The following is a 12,047-nucleotide window of genomic DNA, read 5'->3' on the forward strand; positions in this document are numbered from 1 at the left end:
TTTTAAGCGGAATATTTTGATTGCATAACAGTTCTTGTACTTTACGGCAGGTAATTAGCCGACCCTGTGACGTTTATAGTTAGATGCGTGTTTTATAGCACGAGGTTTCCCGAGCGGGAGGGGTTCTTCCTGCCCGTAGTGATTACCAAGGGAGCTCACGGTGAGCGCGGTGACTCAGATCGAGCGCACCCACCGTAACGAGACAAGAAATAGTAAAAGACGTTTGGCGCGGTTGGTAGACTAGCTGCTGACAGCAAAGGGAGTAGATTCGGGATAGACCCGCGGCTCGAGTATATTTTTTAGAAGTACTTTCTCTGGGAAACAGACTCAAGAGATTTAGATCTGTTCTCGAGTTTGTACAGAGAGAGGCGGTTTGTTCGGTTTTTTTTCACCAGCCGTAGCCAGCCGTCTACCTAAGCTTGCCCTGCTCAGGCAGACGGAAATATCCGAAAATGCCTCCCGTCGAAAATGACAGTGGGAAGAAGGAACTCAAATCTCAGATACAAGCGCTTATCGACTCCAATCAAGTGATTGTGTTCAGCAAAAGCTACTGCCCATTTTGTGTAAAGGTAAGGCGTTTAGTTTGTCGTAGGCGGTAGAGGCTCCGCGCCGGTCAGAAACTTCCACCTTCTCCCGCGAAGTACACGGGCTTGGTCTAATTGCTGGTTTGGCCTTGCTGCGTTAGTACAGTCATCAACTTTGGTGGCTAGAACTTTACTATTACGCATAAGCTCGCTAAATGACAAAAACAAAACCGAACAGCATAGCCTTTAATGTAATTTACGTTAGGTCAACAATGGCGGAAGATAAATATCCAGTGTTATATATTTAAGCCTGGGACGCTTTAGCCGCCTCTGAACGAGCTCCTTGAAAAGTCAGCTTTACATATCGTATTGTTCTTAGTTAACTCTGCTAGTGATTCGCTACAATGTGCTGTAAATTCTGAACGCACTGTATTTAAAAAGCTGCGCTAATTTATTTAAAACTCATACTTTTCTCCCATTTTTAAAATGCTGCCTTCTGCCGCCATAACCTGGACACAAAGGCTTACCTGACAGTTACAAGATGACATATTTGTTAGTATGAAAATGTTCTAACGTGTGGACAAGTTTGTGTGCGTTTGATGTAGGATTAATCTTTTACCTTATTTGTGTTTTCAGGTGAAAGACTTGTTCAAAGAACTGCAAGTCGAGTGCAATGTGGTGGAGCTGGATCTTATGGGTAAGACGAGCATTGTGAGGTAACTGATAGCCGCTGTGAGGGATATTTAATGTGTTTGTCAGCAGCTGTTACACTCCGTGGCTGCCCATAAGTAGCTTTATGTGTATTATTCAGATCGCGAATGACTATATAAAAAAACAGCTGGGAGTATTGTAAAGTAAGTGCTTTATAGTTAGCTATAGTGTTGTATCAAGTTTTCCATTTAAAGGCTTAAAACTGCAGATTACTTTGAGCAAAACAAATGTTTCACTTCTTACAGCAAATAAGTTACAAAGAGGCAGGTATAAACAGGGGAGTGACCATCTTTGTCTGTGACCTGGTATAACTAAAGCAATACATGTTTATTGTTTGCTTTATTAGCTATGCTAACATTTTAGTGTAGGTTTTTAATAATTCACTCATGACAGTCCAGCTGCTTGTTTAAGGCCCATGTTTCTAGTTTGTCTGTTGAAAGCCTCTTCCTGTTTAATGTACATTTTGCTTTGTGCTGTCAGTTTCAAAGCCCCTAATTTAATATAAAATTTTCACAGTAGTTAATTCGGTTTTCTGTTCACATATCGGAAACGTTGTCCTATACTGGTTCACGGTCTGGGCTGTCTTTGCAAAAGCACAAAATGTGCTGAGTCATTCACCGAAGATGGCCCTGTGCCATTATCTCAGTGCACTCGTACCTCACTGCTCCTGTCTTGCTGAGTTAATTACCAAGGTTTAATGCTAGAGGTGGGTTGCACGTGGTGGATGTTAAACGTTAGTCAGTGGAAAACCTAACAAACTTAATTACCAGAGGCTATAATTGATCATAACGTGCAGTAAAAGTCAGCACAGGATCAGCTAAGGAAAGTGTTTATTACAGCAGTACACATTCCAGGGTTACCCTTCCCTTTTGTTATTTGTATTTCATTTGCACATCAAAGATGGTATAAACGCACAATGCATGGCTAAGTTTCAGCATGTGAAAAACTTGCCCCCCCCCCCCTTCAGATAATGGGACAAGCTACCAGGAGATGCTGCTTGAGATGACCGGACAGAAAACGGTTCCTAACGTTTTCATCAACAAGAAGCACATCGGTGGCTGTGACAAAACATTACAGGTAAGCAATGAAAGTCGTCTTGCAGCTCAGATGTAACTTGTTTTTTCTTGTAACTTGCCTCTTCTCATAACAGAAATGGGTTGGTTGTTTTTGTCACAACTGGAAAGAGGTGAAAACAAACCATGTGGTTGTCAGTGTATGATGCCACTAAGCCAAGCTGTGAGAAACTCATTGAAAATGTAAAAAAGAAAAAGGTTTATGGTGATTATTCCATCAGGGGTGCATGAACAGGGTGGGCTATGTCGTCTCATACACTTCATACAGCTGCAGGAAAAAGAAATAGAAAAAAAACACCACTGTTTAAAATCTTTAATGAAAATATTCAGAAACATTCAGTAAAATGGCTGCAGCTAATCTTTGTAGACCTAGTTACTTGTAAATAATAATATTATCCCGACCGGTAGCGTCCCCTGGAGACTTGAATGGCAAAATTTACCTCTCGCTTAACACACTGCTGATACGAATCCACGTCAGATAATGGGTGGCAGTGCTAATATCTGACTTGGACTGGGATATCTGTTAATAGCAACACCTAGTATGAAAAAGCTCAGTGTACCCTTTGTTTGTTTGTTTTTGTTTGAAATGATTAGCATTGCTAAGTGCTACAGTAACAAACGTTGTGTTGCTGTTTGTGTCAGGCCCATAAAGACGGCAGCCTGCAGCAGCTGCTTAACGGCGATAATTACGACTACGACCTGATCGTCATCGGAGGCGGCTCTGGAGGCTTGGCCTGCTCGAAGGTGATGTCAGAATTCAGTATTTAGCTCTGATTTGACTGCTTTGTGTGAACTGGGGATCCCACAGACAGCCGTGCTTTTGTACTTGTGTGGGGGTGCAGCTGTAACTTTGGTCACTGGCAGAATTTCAGACATTTGCAGGCTTTTGTCTTTGGGAGGATTGTTAGTGAGATTTTCACACACTTGTATGATAAACAGGGCACAGGACAGAAACTAGAGTACTAGTGTAAATGACAGGAAAACAGAAACCTGTGAAAGGCTAAAATGTGTTATCATAATGAAATATAGTGCAAGGTGGTTCTTGATCTGTGGTGGTTGGTGATTTCTCAGAACTAGTGTGAAACTATTGCTGATGATGTAATTCACTTACACCACTTCTGTTTGCTCCATAAAACTGTGCAACACAGCAGTAAGATATAATCTTTTAACAACAGGAAGCTGCTGCACTGGGGAAGAAGGTCATGGTGTTGGACTACGTTGTGCCCACACCAAAAGGAACCACTTGGGGTATGATACTTCCTTTTAGTAAGACTTTTGACGCAGGGTTTGTCTGGATCTGTAGTGGCTGCTAAACGACAGTTTTGCTGTGCTCTGGCTGTGACGATCAGGTCTTGGAGGAACGTGTGTGAACGTAGGCTGCATTCCCAAGAAGCTGATGCACCAGACGGCCTTGCTGTCCACGGCCATGCAGGACGCGCGCAAGTTCGGCTGGGAGTTTGATGAGACAGGTGAGGGCTCAGGGGACCGACCCAGGAGGTCACGCAGGGGTGACATCACACCAGCTTGCCGTGGTAAATCGGAGGCGAGCCCATTTAGGAGGCACCCCGTAGTCTTTCAACTGCTTCTACTGATGAGTGTCTGTTTCTGTCTTCAGTGAAACACAACTGGGACACGATGAAGACTGCTGTTAACAACTACATTGGCTCCCTGAACTGGGGCTACAGGGTATCACTGAGGGACAAGAATGTCAACTATGTCAATGCCTATGCAGAGTTTGTGGAACCACACAAAATCAAGGTAACCGACTGCTTTCAATGAAAATGAATCTTCAATAAAGTCATGCAGAGGTTTAGTCGTTTCATAACTTAATAAAGTCTTCGTTCTCTGCTTGCTCATGTTACCATCTCGCAACCTGTTACTAATCTGTATAAGCTGTCAGCTTTGAAATCATCCTGTTGAATTAACTGTTATTTTTGTCCTAAACAGGCTTTTCAAAAATACTTATCGGTGTTTAGAAGTTGTTGCTGTCGTTGCAATCACCTCACTAGTTGCACAAAAAGCAGATGTTTCAGAAACATCCACTACATTGAAAAAGCTTCCTGTTATGTTGCATGTGTGTCAAAATATCTGTTTGTGTTTCCTGACAGGCTACAAACAAACGAGGGAAGGAGACGTTCTACACAGGAGCCAAGTTTGTTTTGGCTACGGGTGAGAGGCCACGTTACCTGGGCATTCCCGGAGACAAGGAGTATTGCATCACCAGGTGACAGCACCGTGCAGAGTACACAGAATCTGACAATTTATGTTATAATGTGTGTGAGTGACTGAAGCTCCACCCAGAGCTCCTTTTTAGACCAGTGGATGGGTTCATGGCTGAAATAAGTGTCACTTCCTTAAGGTGTGATCTCTGAAAACAAACCTGCCCTTTAGTGATCCAGCAGGTTGTTGTGCCTCAGAGCAGCCGTCTGTCTGCCTGCTCTGCGAATGCTGACGTGAGATTATCCTCAGGTGTCTTTGACGATTATGCTCCTGTCTTGGCAGAGAGGCTCATTTATTCCACAAGGTCTTAAACCAGAGCTGTCTGAACAATGTAAGAAACAAGCCTGGGCTTGGTAGGGTTTATTCGGGGATTCTCTTCGGATCTCACAGCTGTTGTTGGACAGTCAGCCAGATTTGGTACTTTTGTTGTCAGCTACTGAAATTAAGCTACACATCCTATAGCTCACACCTGAAAACAGGATAAGCAGTAATACGGGATATGGTTGGATTTATTTGTTGTGACATGAAATATTTAATTATTTGAAAATCTTTGAAAAAAAGAAATGAATTTAAAATTTTGAGTGACCAGCTTGTAGGAGCAGAGTGCAGGGCAGCACTGAGCAACATCATGAACCTTGTTCTATTAAATAATCCACAGTGTGGCTCAAGGCTTTAAATAAGTATTAGACAGCATCTCTCCACACCCTGTGAGGTAAAAAGAAAAAATATCCTGAAGGTCTAGATCAGCAGAAGCAAGTGTCACACCTGCTAAATTCTTTGTATGCAAAACTAGCTGCACAAAAACCTGCTTTAACCTCACCTTGTTTTTGTTTGTTTGTTTTGTTTTCACAGTGATGACCTCTTCTCATTGCCTTACTGCCCGGGGAAAACTCTGGTGATCGGAGCGTCCTATGTGGCTTTGGAGTGTGGCGGCTTTCTGGCCGGCCTCGGGCTCGACGTCACCGTCATGGTACGGTCCATCCTGCTGAGGGGCTTCGACCAGGACATGGCCAACCGCGCTGGTGAACACATGGAGGGGCACGGTGTCAAGTTCCTCCGTAAATATGTACCCACAAAGGTGAGCGTGAACACAACCTGCTGTTTGTGATTTAGCTTATTGATCTCGGAGTATGCCTACATGCAATGGTAATAGCTGTAATCTTTAATGTTGTCAGGTCATGTGCTTAATAGGTCAACATTAAAAGCCTTTGATTTATAGTGAACGCAGGAGGTGGTCAGACTCTGATCAGCATATAGATGAATGATGTTTTAAGCCTTTTCTCTTAAATTATGTGTCAGATAGAGGAGCTTGAAGCAGGAACTCCTGGCAGGCTGAAGGTGACCGCCAAGTCCACAGAAACCGACGAGATCATCGAGGGAGAGTACAACACTGTATGTATCGCTTCGGTTTTCCTTCACCCCTCTCTCTGCTCCGTCGTCATGTATTTCCGCCAAAAGAGTAAACGGTTTCTCTCACAGCTTATTTCTGTGAAAGAAACTACATTTAGTGTTGCAATAATCACTATTCTGTGGTCACTTTAATATTAATCGCGCTCCGTAGTGTTTAGGGTACTTTTCTCTCTTTTTCTTTTTTTTTTAAACCCCCATTTTTACAGTTTAACTAAACCAAAGATATGATGATTTTACATAATCTGTGATATGTTGAGATACTGCCATGTAATCATCAGCTGTCATGTTAGTGTTGAGAAGATGCCATGTCTCTGGAACAATTGGCAATGACAAAGGATTAATATCACACTGCATTAAAGCTAACAAGCTGGGGTTTTTGTTCTTCAGGTGTTGATCGCAGTGGGCCGAGACGCATGCACAGACAAGCTCGGCCTGGATAAGGCAGGAGTCAAAGTCAACCCAAAGTAAGTTCAGTATGTTGTTACTGCCGAGGAGGCCATGTTTCGGGTGTATTTGCACGTGTCATTAAATCATCATTAAACTTGATAGGTCAAACTTTTTTGTGGCTTCTGTAGGCATGTAGAGTGGGGTCGTGGTCTGAGAAACTATGATTGTGACAATCTGGTGTGTATTGCCAACACATGGAAATTTTAAAATCTTTATATGGTATTAGCCTGTCACATTTGACCTCTGGCCTCTCCTTCAAGGTCAAATGAGATCAAACTTTCATAAAATGTCATCTTTAAAACTATTTTTAAAGTCTGCATCCAAATATCATGTGAGACTTGACCTTTGACCTCACATTTACATTTCACATCTGTCTTTCTGTCCAATTGGCCCCAAAATGTGTTTCTTGGAATGAGATAGAAATATACTGTAGTATAATATTTTAGTCCACTGCAAACTTCTTGAAGACCAGAGAAAACACAGTGAATATACAGAAAATACAATTAAAAGTAAACACCGCCCAGGGTGAGCTGGCTTGATTTGCTCTCAGAGTGCTTGTACGTGTGTTCCCCTGTCCCTTTAATACTCGCAGTACAGTCACAGTGATTCAGCAGTTCTTGCTGCTCAGGGCTCTCTGCCTGGTGTGAGTGTTGGGGGAATTTGGTGGGGAGGTGAGGGGTGGCTTGTGGGTAAGATGAGAACACTGCTGTAAATCACATTGGTATTAAGTGACAGAACAAAGGAAGTATCTATATTTTAAAAAAGGCTTTCTGTTCTGAGTTCGCTTGTTTGTTTGTTTGTTTGTTTGTTTGTTTTTGAAAGAGTAAAAGTATAAAATTAGGTTTGGAAAAACATTCTTACAGACTGACACCTCCTGCAGGTCATTATTGATGCTGTTGATACCAGCATAGAAATGCAGTGTTTTCTATAAGGCTTTCTTTCCACTCTTGTGTGAATAACTGAATGGCTGAGCCTGTGTTGTGAGGCCTGTAGGGATTAAGACGGCATGAGTCCAGCTTTAAAGAGTGTTCTGAGTCTCATGACCATAGCAATTTTTAGTTGAAGCCCAGCGTTAGCCAGAGGGCTTCTGTGCTCAGGGGCCTGTGGCTGTTCTGCTCCTGCGCAGCGCAGATCCAAATCACTGGCTACTGCCAGTGATTTGGATACTACTACAAGTGTGCTTCTCCTTTTTGCTAAGTATGAATGACCACATAGCCAGTTATCCATTTCTGCTTTGTCACTGACACACAAACGTTTATCTGTGTGGTGCTCTTTAACCTTGTTTCCTGCAGGCTTTTTGCTGAGTGTATAACTCTTTTTGGTGCTTTCTATAACGGTCCCCAGTCATCTACACAATGTCAGGCTTATTGTAAAGATTTATTATAAAGAAAATATCTGTTATTCACAGTTAAAATTGTGTAATTTTCTATTATTGTTACACCCACTTAACTTTGAACTTCAACACTCGGATATTTAATTTGAAGTCACAAAACGGGATAAAAGTCTTAAATGTATGCTCGATGATCCCATCCTGCAGGAATGGAAAGATTCCTGTGAATGATGAAGAGCAGACCAACGTGCCCCACATCCATGCTATTGGCGACATTCTGGAAGGCAAGTGGGAGCTGACACCTGTAGCCATCCAGGCTGGCAAGCTGCTGGCCCGACGCCTCTACGGAGGATCAACGGTCAAAGTAAGTACAACGTGACTGTGTCATGATTTCTGACTGTCATTCTAAAATCTATTTGTCCATTAAACTACAACCAACTCAATACTACCAGACATAAAGTGTCTGAACAGTCTCTTAGTACCTATTTAAGGTGCATAAAGGCCTGTTTCGTAGGATGGAAACTGAATGTTAAGGTGCCATTAAGACTAATCTTATTTTAAAGAGGTATAGTGTTAAAATCTGAAGTAAGCCATTGAAAGGGAAGGACATAAAGAAGGTCAGAGTGTTTTGTGCTCCAGATGATGAATCTGGTGTTCCATAACAAGATTTTGTTAATCACTAACCAAATGCTGTTTTTTTGCAGTGTGACTACATCAATGTTCCCACCACAGTCTTCACCCCGCTTGAGTATGGTTCCTGCGGTCTGCCAGAGGAGAAAGCCATCGAGCTTTACGGCGAGGAAAACCTCGAGGTAACAGCTGAATTGTTGATGACAGACGAGGCTCGGCTGACTGTGCGCTCTGGTCGCTGCTTTCACATTGAATGAAACTGTCTCCAACTTACTTGGTTGTCACAGGTTGCCATCAAGCAAATGCATGCGTTTAGTGTTTTATTCCAGGCATACAAACTCTTCAGTACATCTGTGAATGCGAGCTGACGTTGGACCGCAGAACTGCGTTTGTTTTGAAGCTTTTACATTCATGTGTTTCTGGTCTCATGTTCAGGTGTATCACAGTCTCTTTTGGCCTCTGGAGTTCACCGTGCCCGGCAGGGACAACAACAAATGCTACGCCAAGATCATCTGCAACAAACTAGACAACGTAAGATCAGAGCAACTAAAATGCAACCGACAAATGTGCCTGAATCTGTGGCAGCCACCAGCCTAAGCTCCTGATTTGTTTTTTTTGTTTTTGTTTTTTAATGCCACACTGCAGGATCGAGTCATAGGTTTCCACTACCTAGGACCAAATGCAGGAGAGGTGACGCAGGGCTTCGGTGCAGCCATGAAGTGTGGCGTCACCAAAGAACAGTTGGACACCACCATTGGCATCCACCCAACCTGTGCTGAGGTAAAAAGACGATGCTGCCACTTTATTTACTTGGGTATCTTCCTGTATTAGTGGACTGCCTTAGATCCTGCGTTTATGTATTTAGGATGGGGTTTGTTTTTTTGGGGGGGGGAGACACGTAGCCAGCATCCGAGAATCGGTCCAAACCGGGCCATCTGTAAAAGTTATCGCCACCCTGCCGGGTTGGCAGGTGGCATGGACACCAAACTGAATATGAGAACAAGGCGACACAGGATTTTTAAATTGATACCACAAGTATATCTACTAAAAATCTTGAAGTTTAAATCTCAGTGACCTTGACCTAAAGGTCAATGGTGTGGGTTTTTTTGTTTTTTTTTTTCTCTTCTCCTGTCTCTCTCTCTGTCTCCCGCCCTCTCCCCCTTTTTGTTTTATTTAGTTATTTTCCACGGTTTTGAGTCATGAACGTTTCATAGTGTTTTCAGTTCCTTCTGTTCTCTATAATTTCAACAAAGTTTTAATGACGGTAAAATGAATCAGTTTTTCATTGAGGCAGACCGCACAGTTCAGTGTCAAACCACTCCAGGTCCAGTATGACAGCTAATAACTGTTAATTTCCACAGCATGTTGCAATAGTACTTTCATCAAGCCAGTAAGAACAGGAAATGACACTGGAGCTGCCTTTAGCACACAAACTGCACAGCAAATATGCTGAAGGCAGAAAGAAAGCTGTGTATGTCTGCAGTTGTCCTATCAGACGGCCAGGATAAGACACCAGGTCCAAAGAGCAGCCATAGACGGCTTGTTTAAAGTGCTTGCTGTCTCTTTAGTGGTCTCACACTTTTATCTTGGGCTGGAACAGGATATTCATCGTGTGTAGAACTTAAACAATCAGTGTCTGAATTGTTTGAATAGTGTGTGTGTGTGTGTGTGTGTGTGGTGATGCATGCTTGGGAATAATTGGTGTAATTAGGGGACATGATTATTCATTATGTTAATCGTGCTGGTGCTAATGACAGTGCATTAGGCTGCTGAGGATCCTCTTGTTTGATGGGTTTACATCGTATTTCTATTTTCTGACGGTTTAGCCCAAATATGTTCATCTGAAACAAACGCAGTGCATTGATGTGACAGCCTGGTGTGAAGTTTCATGTTTGGCTGTAGATGACTAAACAAACGGAACTAAGAACAATTTCTTTTCAGCCAATGAGAACATGCCTGTGGCATTAAAGATGTTAATTATGTTCCTGTGTCCTCTTTACCTTCTAGGTCTTTACCACTCTGGAGGTGACCAGGAGCTCTGGTGGAGACATCACACAGTCCGGTTGCTGAGGTTAAACCCTGCATGTTTAGCAGGCTGCTCTCACATTAGACTCCCCTACTAAACATTTTCCTCTTGACTCCCAGTCAACCTTTAACTTCAGCCTCACCTCTAGCCCCTCCCTTTACAGGGCATTTATTTCTCAGGAGCACCTGAACGTAAAACTCTCGGTGTGACTGGGAGCTACGAGGTAAATGGAGATGGTCAGGGCTGAAGATCTGCGTGTCTTCTGCTCTGGCTGAAGGAGTCTGATGTGAAAGCTGCCTGCTGAACAGCGGGGTTACTCTGCTAATGTTTCTATTGGGCCCCACCAGCGTGTCACTCTCGGAGAAGCCCAAACACACACCATTCCCGAGTGTGTGTTTGGGCTGTTTTTGACGTCCTTACCCGTAACCTCAAATAATTAGGTGGGCAAGGATCGATTTCCCTCTGTAGAAGCACCTGATGGTGGCCCGAACCCTTCGTCCAACCCCCCCACCCCCCAGATTCATCTATTATAAATTGGCTCATTACCAGCGTTTGAAAGGATGCACAATTCTGGTGCGTACATAGGTTAGCACCATGCCTTCATCATTCCATACATCCTTCGTACAGGTTTATAAGTTGACTTATATGAATATACATGTCTTTGTCAATATTTATCTTTGCTTTGTGGAAGCACCAGAGTTTTCAAGAGAAACCTGTGATGCATCAAGAGCCTGGAGACTGTTTCAAATAAGCGAATGGCAAGTTTCCACCTGGATTGCTCTGGTCGTGTTTTTGCTCAGTTTGTAATTTAATGACTGCTTGTTGCATTGTGCTGTCTCGTGCGTCGTTTGGAAGACGGCGCTCCCGTTGCTGTTGACGACATTTCATCTGTATAAATGGCTTGTTTGTTTGTGTGGAACTTGTAGAGACTACTCAGTGTTAAATAAAGGCATGTCTATCTTCAGGTTTCATCTGTCTTTGACTTGTGTGACCCAGTTTGTGTGAAATGATTTCAGGATTCTCACAGAGCCTGCTCACAGATTTCCATTTAGTTCAAGAGTAATAAATGTAAAAAAAAAAAACAAAGGTACGAGTTACTTAGTCATACGGTGCTTGATAGTGTTTCTGCTGAAGGATATGCTGCTTAGTAAATGTCATAGGATTTAACTGGACTGATATTCACAACACTGGCAATACACTGGTGTACATGGTGTGAACTGGTTAAAATGGGACTTTAAATCTCTTGCATTGTAGTTAAACTTTGCTTTTAGATCAGTAGCACACCACACTTTTTAATTTGTCATTATTTAAAAAAAAAAAAAAAAAAAAGCATGTTAGCCTGGCAGTACCATCAGCAAACATCTTTTTTCCTTCTGCTCAAAAAAGAGAGAACACAATTTTGATTTTAAGAAGTATCCATAAGTTAACAGACTTTACAGCCGTTAGACCATTGCAGCTTTTGCTATCCTGGTCCAACTAATAGTCATATTTGATTTATTTCATTTTGCATTATTGGAATCAGAACAGTCAAGACTGGTGAACAGGAAAGAAGTTTGAGAGGAAGTTAATAGAAGAAGAGGGATGGAGAGAAAAAACAGAAAATCTGCTTCATCACCTGCTGGGGAAAAAACACCATGTGTGCTTGTGTTCAGAAGGTTTCTCCATCTAAGTTTTTA

The 12,047-nt window shown here is 42.6% G+C and overlaps 1 protein-coding gene across 1 annotated transcript; it reads left to right on the forward strand.

Moving 5' to 3' along the window:
• Positions 1 to 201: 201 nt before the first annotated feature.
• txnrd3 (thioredoxin reductase 3) lies at positions 202 to 11,348 on the forward strand. Its single transcript, XM_085272983.1, has 16 exons — positions 202 to 569; positions 1,161 to 1,221; positions 2,203 to 2,312; positions 2,951 to 3,052; positions 3,484 to 3,556; positions 3,658 to 3,777; positions 3,924 to 4,066; positions 4,417 to 4,532; positions 5,381 to 5,606; positions 5,828 to 5,920; positions 6,326 to 6,402; positions 7,923 to 8,079; positions 8,420 to 8,527; positions 8,781 to 8,876; positions 8,991 to 9,125; positions 10,353 to 11,348. Exons 1-16 carry the CDS (start codon positions 453 to 455, stop codon positions 10,419 to 10,421), a joined length of 1,803 nt encoding a protein of 600 aa, XP_085129109.1. The 5' UTR covers positions 202 to 452; the 3' UTR covers positions 10,422 to 11,348.
• Positions 11,349 to 12,047: the final 699 nt, after the last annotated feature.

Source organism: Mchenga conophoros, linkage group LG5 (assembly GCF_057382185.1).
Source record: "Mchenga conophoros isolate Kocher_MC1m ecotype Shallow Benthic linkage group LG5, M_conophoros_male_GT1.1, whole genome shotgun sequence".
NCBI classification, from domain to species: Eukaryota; Metazoa; Chordata; class Actinopteri; order Cichliformes; family Cichlidae; genus Mchenga; species Mchenga conophoros.